General features: G+C 39.6%; 1 protein-coding gene across 2 annotated transcripts in view; it reads left to right on the top strand.

The window, feature by feature from the left end:
• Positions 1–15,880, top strand: part of HEPHL1 (hephaestin like 1) — an 87,242-nt gene that overhangs the window by 40,265 nt on the left and 31,097 nt on the right. Inside the window, exons 11-14 of one of the 2 annotated variants that reach the window (XM_025993237.2) lie at positions 2,249–2,461; positions 7,847–8,060; positions 13,042–13,181; positions 15,714–15,854. In XM_025993237.2, coding sequence (XP_025849022.1) covers positions 2,249–2,461; positions 7,847–8,060; positions 13,042–13,181; positions 15,714–15,854 — 708 coding nt within the window. The remainder of the gene's footprint in view (positions 1–2,248; positions 2,462–7,846; positions 8,061–13,041; positions 13,182–15,713; positions 15,855–15,880) is intronic. The other variant, XM_072726186.1, reaches the window with a different exon arrangement.

Consider the following 15,880-nt stretch of genomic DNA (forward strand, 5'->3'; position numbering starts at 1 on the left):
ATGAAGAGCACAGAGTAACTCATTTTCAATACCATCTTCTACAAAATTGTTGTTATAACTGAATAATGAAATTTGTTTCTAACCTTCCTAGTAGCCAAAAAAAAAAAAAAAAAAAAAAAGGAGAGGTGGGGGAGGAAATAAAGTAGAAATGAGAAAAAACATAGTAATTTCTTCATGGGAAACTCAATTGCAAAAGAAATTTATTGTAAGAGTGGCCTGTAAAGAGAAAGCATTAAACCCTAATGGATCTCATCACATCCATCCCCACCCTGGTTTGACAATGTGAAATACACTCTCATATTTTGGACAAGCAGAGTATGCCACCTTTAAAACAAAATGCGGGGAAAGAAATGTATTTTAATTTAAATTTTACATTAATTATAAATTAAATGCTATCTCTAGGCTTGCTTGACTGGAGTAAAAGGAAGAATGATGGCAACAGTACCAAAGAGAAAGTGCCTTACACAGTAGACAGTGCTTTACATTACTTTAGAGATAAACATTAGTCTATATTCAAAGGTATTTGTTGATCTCTTTCTCTAGGGGGTATCCCCAACGGATCCCCAACGGCTTGTGAGCTGCCTTTGGGGATATTTTATGACAAAAAAGAGGCCTACCTACAGTAGTTCTTGGCCTTGTCAACAAATATGGACTGTGTACACAAGAAGGCAGAACAGTGTAACTTCTTTACCTTATCATGGGCTTTGGCTACCTTTACCTGACACTATAACCAGCAATGACATCATTCTTTCTATAAATTTTTAGAGTACTGTTAAAAAGCAAAACAAAACAGAAAACAAAAGTATTTGTTGAGTTCATGAATGGATGGTCCAGAAAGAGAGGATTTGAACTAGAGTTCCAAAGCAAGAGAAGATTCTCTACCAGTCAGTCAAGGACTAAATTATTAGCACCCCAATTTACAAAATCTCTCTAAAATTCAATGGACAAGATTTATATAATTTGCAAAAAAAGATAATTTATATAATTATCAAAGAGTTTTTTCAGAAGATACCATGTTCTTCTCAGAAGCCTCTAGGCTTCTTAGACTTTCTACTGAAAGTCCCAGATATTTGAGTAAAATTGCCCAGTACTACTGGTTCTGCAGACACAGAAATAAAAAGTAATTTTATCTGATAATGGGATCATAAAAGAAGATCATTCATATGTATGATAGTTGTTCTTTTTAACTATGGGCACTAGTAAGGAGTAGGGTGTGGATAGAATTTTTATCTCTCCAAGGGACATCAAGCATGAGACATAATTATGTATAGTCCCCCCTCAAACAGTGCTATTCAGTTAATATATTTATCCCTCATAGAGTGAGAATGTGGTTTCTAAATTCTTTTCAAGGCACTGTTCCAGGTAGTCACTATCAGTGGATTGAAGTTGATATAAAAGAGGAAACCAACTTTCGTTTCTGGAGATACAGGTCTTCATTATTAAGTCATCATTATTCAAAGTCCCTTCAGTTATTTTATCGAGGTAGGGAAATAAAAGTTATCAAAAGACAAAATTATTTCCTCAAAGACTAACCTCTCATAGACTTAGCACCCCTCTCCCCTGCAAAAAATCCCTCTCCACTGACCAGATGTGCAAATACAATGTCAATCAATTGCAAATCATTACAGGCATGAAATCAGTAAAGGGATATCTGGCAACTTCTGGAATCAAATGCAAATCCCTTGGCAGATGAAGATCTAACAAAATTAAATGATTTAACAATCTGAGGGAGAGACACGGGAGATAATAGGATAATAACCTCAAAAAATGGTTTTCAAATCAAGAATTCTGGAGCAGGCTTTGGGAAAATGAATGAAGTTCATAAATATTTTTACAAGGATGATGCTTTAAAAAATCTGCAAAACTAAAATGTGAATTGCAGGATATCATATTACACTATCAAACAATTTTGTCAGAAAAAATTATGCCAGAAAACAACCTGATTTATTCCTTATTGATTCTTAGAACTTGTGCCCTTGCATATACATTGTTAAGTATAACATCACAATTTTAGTGTGTTTTCATTATTCATTGTTCAATTTAGTCTCCAGTTTGGATTGGTTCACTGTGTGACTTTTCTCCATTACTATTTACTCTCTTGTAGTTAGAAGCTTCTGTAAACAGTTTGAACTTGAACACTTGAACAGCCTGCCCCCTTCCCACACACACACTGATAATCCTCAACGAAAATGGTGCGTCTTCAGTACCTACGAGATCATAGTGGGCTCTATCTTTTTCCTTTCCTTAGCGATCAATGGCTATATGTATGGCAACCAGCCAGGCCTAAGCATGTGCAAAAAAGATAGAGTTTCCTGGCATATGATTGGAATGGGCACCGACACTGATATGCATGGAGTTTATTTTCAAGGGAACACCATCCACCTACGAGGGACTCATCGCGACACCCTAGCCCTGTTTCCGCATACCTCCACAACGGTGTTCATGCAGCCGGACCACGCAGGTAAACTTGGCAGGACCATCTCAGGTGACCAAACTCCTATCTTCAGGCATATACTCTAGAAGAAATTGGTTGAATTTGAGCATTCCAAGGCCTATAGCAGGACAAATAGCCTTGGTTCCAATCAGACAATCCCAGCTATTTTATTCCAGACACACAATATAAAGAATAGAGAAGTATCTAAAATGGCACAAAGGAGAAATGGAAGTTCCCTAAATGACCTTCTCACACAAATCTTAGGAGAGTGCTCTTAATTCATTCCCAGGAATGATTCAGCCCCAAGGAAGAGGATATTTCTTATTCCCTTTAAGCACCAACTTTTGCACCACACACGGACAGCCCATAGATGCTTTCTGGTTATGGACATGACCTAGTTTCCCTTCCCTAGAGACTGATAGTAGCCTTTTGATAAGTTGTTTGGAGACTTCTCCATTTTCATTTTGTTGGGCACCTCTGGTTTCCCTAGAGGGTAAACTGTATTAAGCTGCATTGGGTCTGAAGTCCAGGGAGGACTCATTGAAGTGCCAGTACTCATTCCTTCTCTTAGAGATTTCCAAGCTAATTAGATAATTGGGAAATTTTTATAAAACATATGAAGCAATATGTGGCAGCATATGCTACCTGCCGCATGAAAAATAAGGATTGCAGATGTTATGGGCATTCAAAATATTTCTCCAACCCAACTTTTTTTTATTAGTCTTAAAAAGAAACTGTTATGGGCCATGTGGGTGACTCAGTTAAGCATCCAACTGTTGATTTTGGCTCAGGTCATGATCTCAGGGTTGTGAGATCCAGCCCTTTTCTTGAAAGGGAGTCAGCTTGAGATTCTCTCTCTCCCTCTCCCTCTGCCTCTCCCCTCACGTGCTCTCACTTGCTCTCTCTTTCCCGCTCTCAAATAAATAAATCTTTAAAAAAAAGAAACCAATATTCTACCCAAGAGGAGTACTTACTTGCTGATTCTGTATCCTTTATGAATTGATGTTTAATTCTCCACTTCACACTAGAAATGCAGTTTTGATGCCTCTCAGTGTCATCAGTTAAAAACTTAAGGCTTGGGCTTCAAACTGTGGAAGGAGCCTTGGTGTCTGTTGAAAGATGAATGGATAAAGACCAAAGAATGGTCTATGTATACAATGGAATATTACTCAGCCATTAGAAACGACAAATACCCACCACTTGCTTCAATGTGGATGGAACTGGAGGGTACTATGCTGAGTGAAATAAGTCAATCGGAAAAGGACAAGCATTATACGGTCTCATTCATTTGGGGAATATAAAAAATAGTGAAAGGGAATAAAGGGGAAAGGAGAAAAATGAGTGGGAAATACCAGAAAGGGAGACAGAACATGAAAGACTCCTAACTCTGGGAAACGAACTAGGGGTGGTGGAAGGGGAGGTGGGGGGGGGGGTGACTGGGTGATGGGCACTGAGGTGGGCACTTGACGGGATGAGCACTGGGTGTTATTCTATATGTTGGCAAATTGAACACCAATAAAAAATAAATTTATAAAAAAAATTTTAAAAATAAGGCTTGGGCTTCAAAACTTTTGTCCAAGAACTGCCTGAAACTAGGAGCTCCATTAACTCCTGCCTTATAGACTCTGAGTATTTAACCTTTCTACATTAGTATAATTGGTCAATTATGAATCACCCTAATCAAGGTATGCCTTAAGCACAATGATTTTTTTTTTTAATATGTTCTTCAAGACCAAAGATGGGAGAGAAGGGAAATAGCCAGTTTTAATCCATAGAAACAGGCATTCAGAGCTACAGTTGGCTGGAATAATTTTAGGAACATGGGTTAACTATTCCAGCACTTTGTGTATTACATATGTACCCTACAAGCTTCTAAGCTGCTTATGACAATGTTTACCAGTTTACATTTGGTGTTGAGTATAAATCTGTGACTGCTTAATAGCTTGGTCATTTTACCAATTCCTGTCCCATATCTATAGGCCAAAAAAAGTTCCCCAAATGTGAGTAGATCCTAGGCTTCAACTCAAATATTTTTCTTTGTTTTTGTTTTTTAACCACTTTATTAAATAGATAATTAATATATATTTGTCTTGAACATCTTTTCAGGTGTCTGTTGGCCATCTATACGTCTTCTTTGGAGAAATGTCTGTTTATATTTTCTGCCCATTCTTTAATTGGATTATTTATTTTTAGGGTATTGAGTTGTATCATTTCTTTATATATTGGATATGTCATTTGAAAATATCTTCTCCCAGGACAAACATTATATGGTTTCATTCATGGGGGGGGGGGGGTATAAAAAATAGTGAATGCGATTAAAGGGGAAAGGAGAAAAAATGAGTGGGAAATACCAGAGAAGGTGACAGAACATGAAAGACTCCTAACTCTGGGAAATGAACAAGGGGTGGTGGAAAGAGAGATGGGTGGGTGGGGGATGGGCTGACTGGGTGCCGGACACTGAAGGGGGCACTGGACAGGATGAGCACTGGGTGTTATGTCGCATGTTGGCAAATTGAACTCCAATAAAAAAATATACCAAAAAAAAAAAAAGAAAATGTCTTCTCCCATTCAGTAGGTTTAGTATTATTGTTTTAGTTTTATTGTTTCTTTCACTGTGCAGAAACTTCATTTTGATGTAGTCTTGGTAGTTTGTTTTTGCTTTTATTTCCCTTGCCTCAGGAGACATATCTAGAAAAATGTTGCAATGGCTAATGTCAGAGATATGAACTGCCTGTGCTCTCTTCAAGAATTTTTATGGGTTTAGATCCTACATTTAGGTCTTTAATCCATTTTGAGTTTATTTTTGTGTATGGTATAAGAAAGTGGTCCAGTTTCATTCTTTTGTGTGTTGCTGTCCAATTTTCATAACACTATTTGTTGAAGAGACTGTCTCTTTCCCATTGCATAATCATTTCTCCTTTGTTGAAAATTGACTGACCATATAATTGTGGGTTTATTTCTGGGTTTTATGTTCTATTCCATTGATTGATGTGTCTATTTTTATGCCAGTACTATACTGTTTTAGTTACTACTGCTTTGTAATATAACTTGAAATCTAGGATTGAGATGCCTTCAATTTTTTCTTTTCAAGATTGCTTTGGCTATTTGAGGTCTTTTGTGGTTTCATATAAATTTTAGGATTGTTTGTGCTAGTTCTGTGAAAAATGCTGTTGGTCTTTTGATACAGGTTGCATTAAATCTAGATTGCTTAGAGTGATATAGACCTTTTAACGATATTTGTTGTTCCAGCTTATGAGCATGGAATGTCTTTCCATTTCTTTGTATCATCTTGAATTTCTTTTATCAGTGTTTGATAGTTTTCAGAGTACAGGTATTTCACCTCTTTGGTTAAGTTTATTCCTAGATAATTTATTGTTTTTGGTGCATCTGTAAATGGGATTGTTTTCTTAATTTCCCTTTCTTCTGCTTCATTATTAGTGTATAGGAATGCAACAGATTTCTGTACATTGATTTTGCATCTTGAGACTTTACTGAATTCATTTATCAGTTCAAATAGTTTTTTGGTAGAATCTTAGGGTTTGCAAACCAAAACTACAATGAGATGTCACCTCACATCTATCAGAATGGCTAAAATAAAAAACATAAGAAACAAAAAGATTTGGCAAAGGTATGGAGAAAAAGGAACCTTAATGCACTGTTGGTGGGAATGCAAATTGGTGCAACCACTCTGGAAAACAGTATGGAGTTTCCTCAAAAAATTAAAAATAGAACTACCCTAAGATCCAGGAATTACACTACTGAGAATTTACCCCCCAAAATACAAAAACACAAATTCAAAGGGATACATACACCCCTGTGTTTATAGCAGCATTATTTATAATATCCAAGATATGGAAGCAGCTCAAATGTGAATAAAGAAGATGTGGTAATATATACCATGGAATATTATTTAGCCACAAAAAGAATGAAATCTTGCCATTTACAACAACATGGACAGAGCTATAGAGAGCATAATGCCCAGTGAAATAAGTTAGTCAGAGAAAGATAAATACCATATGATTTCACTCATATGTAGAATTTAAGAAACAAAACAAATGAGCAAAGGAAAAAAAAGGAAAGGATAACAAAAAAAAAAAAAAAAAAGAGAGAGAGAGAGAGAGAGAAATCAAGAAACAGATTCTTAGCTATAGGGCACAAACTGATGGTTACCAGGGGGATGAAAACAAACAAAGAAAAAAAGATAGAAAACAATAAGCAGATATTTATGCATAAAAAGAAAGAACAAATCGATGAGTTGGGAGTTAAGCATATATCAGTGAAGCCATCACCACAATCAAAGCCTTAAATTCCTCTTTGTTCTTAGAGAGGATAATTCCTTGGCTAGCAAAGAACACGATGAACACATGAATAACGGGCTGACTAGCAAACAACATACAGAGGGAGCTCTTTCCATGTCTGCCTTCAGAATGTCTACTGTGTGTTTTCACAAAGAGACTTCCCCGTGAGGGTCCTGGTCAGTGCTGAGGCAGCTAAAGTACCCACTGAACCAATGGGTTTTTGTCATTCTCAAAGGGTAATTTGGCAATATTTAGATATGCATAATATGATAAAAGCTATCACTGCGCATTGTAGATGATAATGAGAATAATCACTCCTTGCTTGTCTCTAAGAACAGAGTCTACGAAAGGGAGGATTTATTGACCCAGTAATTCCACTGTCAGTTAATAACTTCCAATAATTTTATGTGATTTTTTGGTGAGTTCAATTAAGATATAGCTACCTGATGCCAATCTAGAAAATTGCATCAGTTTATAAAAGTACATGATGTGATTGTGGGCATTGTATAGGGAAATCTAGTTGACTTTCTTTTTCTTCTCATCTGGTATAATGTAAACCTACCATTGGTAATGAGAACCTCCTTTGTTCCAAGGCTTAATAAAGTAATATGCCTGGCTTTAGTAATAATACCTTATGTGTATATTTCACTTTATATAGTTTATGAAATCCTTTAGGGCAAAACACATGGTTTCAGAAATGCGCCCTTATTTCAACTTTGTTTAGACTATTAATCTTACGGGTAATTAGTTCATTTTAAACTGGGCTGGGCTAAGATAATCATATGTATCAGTGATTTTCCAGGAGCAACTCTATTCTAACATGTGTGTACAATAGGGAAGACCCAGAGGAATTATTTCTTGGTAGCAACTTTGCAAGTTTTCATTTTCAATTACAGATGAATTTCAGGTGGTATTTTCTCCCCTGGTAAGTAAAAATATTCAAAGTAATTTATTCCTCTTGGAGTCCAGCTTTAAAATACTATATAAACCTGGTATTTTAAAAATCCACCTTACCGGTTATTTATTTGGGAACAAAGTGCTATAGATTGCTAGCAAACCAAAACTACCAAAACTATTGAGTTCCGCACACAATGCCAAGTCATTCCTCTTTCAGGTATTTTCAGGGTGTTTTGTTACACCATGCACCACTTCGTGAGAGGCATGAATCAAATATATGAGGTCAACAGCTGTGGCAACAAGGACCCTTCTGAGCAGCCGTACGGGATGATAAGAACCTTTTACATCGCTGCTGAAGAGGTAGAATGGGATTATGCCCCTAACAAAAACTGGGAGTTCGAAAAGCAGCACTTGGACGCAGGAGGGGAAAGGTACCATGGGCCAAGCCACCAAGTCTCTTGGGTGGGATTGCACATGCTCTGTAGACTTTTGTCAAGTGTGAAAACCTAACATTGCCCTGGTTTTGTATGCACAATTTTGGCAGACAGAGACTGTTAGGATCAGCACCAAGAGATGAAGGAAGCTGCCCATCTGCATCTGAGAGGGGAATCTGAAGTCATTTGGGGGCACGCCAGGCAGGTTCAATGCATCCTCACCCGTAGGGTGGCAGGTTTCATGTATGGCTGTCCTGAGAATGTGAGTGCCTTTGAGCAAGCACCTAGCATGAAAGGATTAGGGAAAGAGGCAGATTCCGGTGACAGGGGGGACTGTGAAGACAAAATGGTACAGAGGGAGGCAGAGATGAGGTGTTGCAGCGAGGTGAGCAGATGGGGTGCTGTAGATTGAGGACTGTAGGGAAAGAGCATCCATCCAGATGGAGGACAACCTAGGAGAGTATAGGAGGCATTGTTTTGGCAGAGAATTGAGATGGAAAGAGCTGGTCTCTTTACTAGGCCCTGTACTCAGAAAGTCCCCAAGAGTGACCCTCCCATGAGAGTACTGTCAGCCAGTGCTAAGCACCAAAGAGTCAGCAAGGCTGGAGCCTGGTGCAGGTATGTGAGCACTGGTCCCACACCCAAACCTCCCCTTCCACCTGCGTAAACTGGGGTAGAGTCTTACAGGTAGAGAGGCATCTGCCAGGGGCTGACCTATAGACTTCCTCCACTAAACAACAACATGCTGTGTGGATATTCCCCGTCCCCACATACAGACCAGGAGACTCAGGGCAGAGTTAAGGCTAACCACAAGTCATGGGCACTGGAATTGAATAGACCTCTTACAGGACAAATCTGTGTTCTCAACACCAAGACATGTTAATTTGCATGTCTTTGGTCCTCTTTGTTCTGTATTATCAGCTCCAGCCACCACCGCTGCCCCCCATACTAATTCTCTCTGGCCGTGTTCCACACAAATCCCCTATACTCAACTGTTCCTAATCTTCACATGTCTTTTTTTTTTTTCTCATCTTAATTGTTGGCCTGTTTTGAGGGTGTAGACTCCTGGAAAAGGGTATAACAGCGTCACCTTATGGATAAATGAAGAAACAAAAATCATTCCTTCATTTTAAAAAGATTTGCCTCAGGGACAGGATGATTTAAAATTTATTCCATGCCCCACCAGTTCATTTATTAAACCAGACACTCCTCTTCTGCAAAAGCAGTGCTATTGATACAAACTAAAGACGGATACTGGGGCCATGGAAGATGAAATGAATACTAATTCAGCCTTTTCTAAAATGATTATTTTTACTACAATGCTGTTAGAACTAAAGAAATAATTGTGTAATAATCTTGTTCTATGCATATTCCTAGCTGTGAGAGTATAAGAAATGTAGCTATCATAACTTTTCTTGGAACTCAGTGTGATTTCTGTTTTCAGATCACCATCTCTCTGAGCTGGCAGGATGCTCTAGCCTCAGTCTTCTGGGACTGTTTCCCGGGTGAAACAGAGAGATAGAGGTGCTGGGGTGTTTGTACTCTACCCTGCCACTCTCGATATTGCCCATAAATAAATGAAAATAAAGTAAAATGAAAACGTGTTCACATATTCAAAGTACCACCAATCTGTAGATAAAAACTCAGTACAGATGAAGATGACCAGTCCTCCTACTGGCACATCTGTGGTACCTCTGCAGGTGGGAGCCCAGGGACAAATGCCCCTTCTGCTCCCAGTTGTTATGACTCTACCTTTTGAGACAAAGCTATGGCATGGGGCACATCTGATTTTCATTTTTTAAAAAAGATTTTATTTGTTTATTCATGAGAGACACAGAGAGAGGCAGAGACACCGGCAGAGGGAGAAGCAGGCTCCCTGTGGGAAGCCTGATAAGGGACTTGATCCCAGGACCCGAGGATCACAACCTGAGCAGAAGGCAGATGCTCAACCACTGAGCCACCCAAGTGTCCCACATCTGGTTTTCAAACTACCTGTTGGTATGGGTCATCTCTGAGATATTTATTGTCCCAATTAGCACAGACTCTCTGCCTCAACTTGGGATCCAGATACCCAGGGCTTTCCCAGAACACACTGAAAAGGCCTCAGGATCCCAGAAAAGCAACCAATGGGACCCATCAGTGCAATGCCAGGGTTTGTGCCAGGGAGAAAATTTGAAAACAGAGATAAATTAAGTTGCTCTAGGGAAATAAAGCTGTATTCTTAGTACTCCAGGGCTTGTGGACTGATATGCATTTAATTTAACCAACTTGGGATTTGAGACAACAACTGCCATGTATTGAGCAGCCACCATGCTCCGGGCATTCTGCTAGGGTCTTTAAGACTCTATCTGATAATGACCCTCACAATACACTTGACCTATCTAGTAAGCCTTGACCCAGCAAATCACATGACATGCCATCACAAGATGGTGATAGAGCAAGCACTTACATGGTGCTCAGTATGTGTGTGGCACAGTGCTTTACTGATCTTAACCCATAGAATCTTTGCACCAATTTAGGGAGGCAGATACATTGTGATCACTCCACTTTGCAGAATAGGAAAGCTGATAAACAGTAAAGTGTGGTTCCAGAGGTGTTGGGGTCACTATTACACATGTTACTAGGACTATTTGAAAATGAAAGTAGAAGAAAAATCCTCTTCCCCTGGAGAGCATATGGTCTAGGTCAAAGATATACAGATGTTTGTTAGGCACCTATTGTGTGCTAGGCATTGTACCAAGTGTTGGTAAAATGGTGCTAACAAGAGCAGGCAAGGCCCTTTTCCACAGAATTCATGGCTCATGGGGAAGACATTAGAACAAGCATATGAGCAAGGCCATCACCATGAGAGGGGAAATGCAGGGCTCAGAGGAAGTTCACAGCAGGTGTACATGGCCCCAGCTGGGGGAGAACTTCGGGAGGAGTACACCAGTATACCATCAGGGAAAGCTTCTTAAGAGAAAGTGCCCTTAGCACAGGGAATAACAATGCATGGAAAGCCTGGAGGTGGGGAGGGCATGTGGAGTTCAAGAGAGAATGTTTATATGACCAGAGTGCAGAGTGTATGGGTGCCAGTGATAGGAAACAAGGTTTGGGAGGTTGGCAGATGCAGATAGTGAAGGAGCGATAGATTTTTTTTCCCATCTTTTTGTGGTCATCTGTCTTGGTGATGAATTAAATAGAGGTTGATCCTCATTATTTGCAGATTCCATGTTTGTGAATTTGCCTACTCACTGAAATTTGTTTGTAACACCAAAATCAATTTTTGTGGTCATTTACAGGAATGCATAAAGCAGCTGAGAATTTGTGTCACCCAATGCACACATTCCCAGCTGAGCTTAGACAAACAAGGCATCCTTGTCTTTTTTTTTTTAAAGATTATTATTTTTTATCAATTTGAAAGAGAGAGAGAGAGAGAGCGTGAGTGGAGGGACACACAGAATCCCTCTGCCTTCTTGTTTCAGCTTTACTGTAAACAAACATCCTCTTTGTGGTCTATTTAGTGCCACTTGTGTGTGTGTGTGTGTGTGTGTGTGTGTGTGTGTGTGTGTGTGCTTTTTGTTGGTGACTTAACTGTCAAAATGCCCCCCAGAGTAGTGCTGCCTAGTGTTCTCAAGTGCAAGGAGGCTGTGATGTGACTTACAGAGGAAGTACATGTACTAGATAAGCTTCATTCAGGCATGAATTATAGTGCTATTGGCCATGAGTTCAAAGTTAATGAATTAGCTATAGATATTGAATAAGATATCTTTAAACAGAAACATATATAAGCCAAGGATATTTATCTGTCGATGAAAATATTGTGACTGGAGGTTTGAAGAAACTGGGGGGTTTTGAGGGTTAGGGGAGGTGAGTTTTCCTCTACCCTTCAAATTCTTTTGGTTGGTCTAAGAATAAAATTGATGTGAGAAAATCAAATTTGCTTACACAGGGAGAATCAACATAAACATGACAGGTTCCAAAGATAGGCAAAATGAGATATATATGTCATCCTGAACTAAGAAGGGGGAAGGAATCTGGGACTTCAAAGGAAAGGAAAACAATTCATAGGAAGATGAAAAAGAGTATATGTTAGGTAAACAGATGTTGGCTGGGCCACTCAGAAAAAAATGGGACAGAGAGAAGAATTTTAACAGACTTCGCTAAATTCCTCACTATCTCCCACCCTTATTTTATAATATACTATAGTTACCCCTGGTAATAGTCCCTTCCTGGAGCAGGTCCTCTACCCAAACTCTTTTAGGCAGTTGAGGGAAGGTCAAAGTTTATTCCTGAAAATTTTGGGTCTTGATTGTTTTCAGCTCAAAATGATCCACATGCCAAAGTGGCACATCTTGGGGCCATTCATTGTCAACATTTACAAAACCTAACCTTGTATTTCCCCTAGGAACAATGGTTCAGTATTCATTATTTCAGTGTTCGAGGTGACTTTCTAGAACATGACTCCTGTGAATAACAAGAATCAACTATGCCTATATTTGTATATGAGTATATGCACAATATACAACCCAGACTCTTTCTTGAGATCTTTAAAGTGGAAAAGTAGAACAAGGTATGGAATGATACATATGACATCTGAAAGAATTCAGGGTGGTAGAGTGTGAGTGTGTGCCTGTGTGCATGCACGTGCATGTGTGTGAGGTTAGTTGGTCCCAAGAAGCAATGTGCCATCTCATGGGAGTCTCTAAATAATGTTGGCCCCATTCAGCACCCAACAGGGCTTTGCAGTGAGGGTCCCCAAGAAGTAAGACCTGGGCCAGTACTGGCCTGCCCCAGTCAGAACCCCCTGAGGTGCTTTCAAATGCAGATTTCCGGCCCCACTTCCAGAGAGCCTGGTGCAAAAGTCCAGCTCCACAGGGAGATCCTGATGGTGCCAGATTTGGGAAACACAGCTCTGGAGTACCTCGGAATCACTCCGAAGCACTAAAGTTTTCTCTATGTCCTGGCAACTTTAATTTCTGATGTTTCTGATTTACAGACATGGAGATATATTTATGAACCACACTGAAAACTGGATTGGCTCTCAGTACAAGAAGGTAGTTTACAGAGAATACACTGATGGAGAATTCGTGGAGATCAAGGCTCGACCACCACGAGAGAAGCATTTGGAACTCCTGGGTAGGGCACAGATTGCAGCCGTGCACTGCCAGCCCCAAGGGTGCATGAACATGTACACATATACTGTCACACTTACACCTAAGAAGAGGCAGCAGGGACAGAGTAGCCTGACTGCATTCATCCAAGTGTGACATCTTCCTGCCATCCCTTGTCAAGGGAGCATGCTGTGTGCTCAGCTCATTCAAACAACCAGATATTGGTCAACCAGATAACCAGATAACATGCAAACAGCAATCCATAACAGCAGGTTGTCTAACCAACGTCTGTTGCCCTGAAGTTCCTTTTCCCCCTCTGCTGAGCGAGACATTTTAACTTGGAATAATTTGATGCCTCTGAAGGGCAGGCAAAGTATTTGCATAACTCCTTCAAGGTCCTGGATTATCCATGCACAGAGCCGTAAAAACACACCATAAAAATAATACAAGTAAAAGAGAAATCCCTTACAAGAGAAGAGCACTAAGGGTGGAAGGGGCATACACTGAGTACTGAGGGTGTAAGGCATTTGGGACCTCCTGAACTTGGCCTTCTCAGAATCTCCTGGGCCCATCTGATGCCCTGGGCTGCCTGACCTGACGATCAGATAAGCTCCTCTGGCTTTCCTTCCCTGATTTCCCCTTGGGAGTAGCCAAATCTGATCTCATCCTGAAGATGAGATCTTTAGGCAGAGGGCTAATCTAGATGACTTTCTGAAATCCATTGCCTTTTTTTTTTTTCTGTCCTCATTTTTAAATGTATGAGGTGACTTATATAAGTAGTATGACTTTACACAGTCCTTCTTAATATTAAAGAAGGCACCAGGACAGCTAAGTTGACAAATTATTAAATGCCCCCATCCACCTTTCCTGCACACTCACTGTCTATTAACTCTGGCATGCAAGCTTGGATTGTGACATTTAGAGTCAGCCCCAGTGGGAACATTCCTTCTTTTGAGCTGTATATGTCAAGCAAGCTCCAGAAAAAAAGATACTGGTCCTGCCAACAGGGTGGATTGCCCCTCAAAAAGCCCAAATTTGCTGTTTAAAAACATGCATTCTTTTCTAGCTTTATCATTAAAAACAAAATAGTAGGGTTTTTTTTAGACACTTCCTGGATCATACTAAATATTTTCTTCCAAAGATAAAAATAGTCCAACAAATTTTAGATTCATTTAGGACTTTAGTGGTCTTCTCAGAAAAACAATTATTTTTTTATTTTTATTTTTTTATAAATTTATTTTTTATTGGTGTTCAATTTGCCAACATATAGAATAACACCCAGTGCTCATCCCGTCAAGTGCCCACCTCAGTGCCCATCACCCAGTCACCCCCACACCCCGCCCACCTCCCCTTCCACCACCCCTAGTTCATTTCCCAGAGTTAGGATTCTTTCATGTTCTGTCTCCCTTTCTGATATTTCCCACTCATATAGAAAAACAATTATAACCATAGTGTGATTCAGTGAAGAGTGGATGGGTGTGGTCAGACCACCTACTGTGAGTCTATCTCCCTATGAATGTAAAATGCTGTGAATACCCAAGAATGCAAATAAATCCCCAGGGACCATAAGATCAGGTCTGAGGAGATTCCAAAATGGGAGCCTGCTTCCATCCTCCTTGAAACAATGCTGCATGAAGACCTGTGTATATGGTACTCTGTCAGTGTGGTACTCTGTGTATATGGTGCTCTGTCAATCTGAGCTAACTGTATTTGTGCCACTCCTGATGCACTGATTGGTGAGAAATACCTGGTGTAGGCAAGAGGCACCCCGGATCATGCTGGCACAGGGCTTTCCAGCAGGATGTGAACCAATTTTCAGCGTCACAGAGGCTGATGGCTTCTAACAGAAATGCATATGTGTGATTGCTGAGGAGCACATGTCTCATCAAGGTATCCAAGTACTGAGAAATAGCACTGGATGTGCATTAGTGAAATCACTGTATTGATCGTAAATCATCACATAGATATTTTAATTTTATTCTTATCTTTCAAAACCCTTTTATGTTCAATATTTCATTGGATCTTCATTATGGTTATTATCATTAATATATCCACTTACCAGATAATGAACAATTTCAGACTTACCAAAGTTACATACAGAAGGATTACAAGTAGAAGTCACCATATCGTGTGGATATGGCTTTTCCCAGAGAATGTCTCAGCAGTAGTAAAATTTAAGCATTTACTGAGTACTTATTATATTTCAATACATTGAAATAAGTACTTTACATACATTATCTTATTTAATCCTCACTATATCCCTATGAGAAAGGTGATATTAAACTCATTTCATAGGTGAGGAAATTAAGAAGCAGACAGGTTACTTGACTTATCCAAGGCCTCTTTAATAACTGAAGGAAGCAGAACTTGAACCCAGGTTGGTCCAATTGCCAAACACTACATGAGTATTTAATACCACTTATATTGCCCTCTAAAGGAAGTACCCTAATGAAAAAGCTAACCTTTGTTTTATTTTGCTAAAACCCACATACATATATATTACATCAGTGTTGAAAAGAGCAGTGATAATGCACACAGGCTTGTGTTTTGCCTTTAGGCCCAATGGTTCATGCTGAAGTGGGTGACTCCATCCTGATCATATTTAAGAACAAAGCCAAGCGGCCCTACTCCATCTCAGCCCATGGTATTGAAGACATGGATAGTGGGAAGCAACTCCATGTGCCCATCACAAAGCCAGGTAAGTTATGCCAGAGATCTATTCCA

The sequence above is a fragment of the Vulpes vulpes genome, chromosome 11 (assembly GCF_048418805.1).
Source record: "Vulpes vulpes isolate BD-2025 chromosome 11, VulVul3, whole genome shotgun sequence".
In the NCBI taxonomy this organism is placed as follows: domain Eukaryota; kingdom Metazoa; phylum Chordata; class Mammalia; order Carnivora; family Canidae; genus Vulpes; species Vulpes vulpes.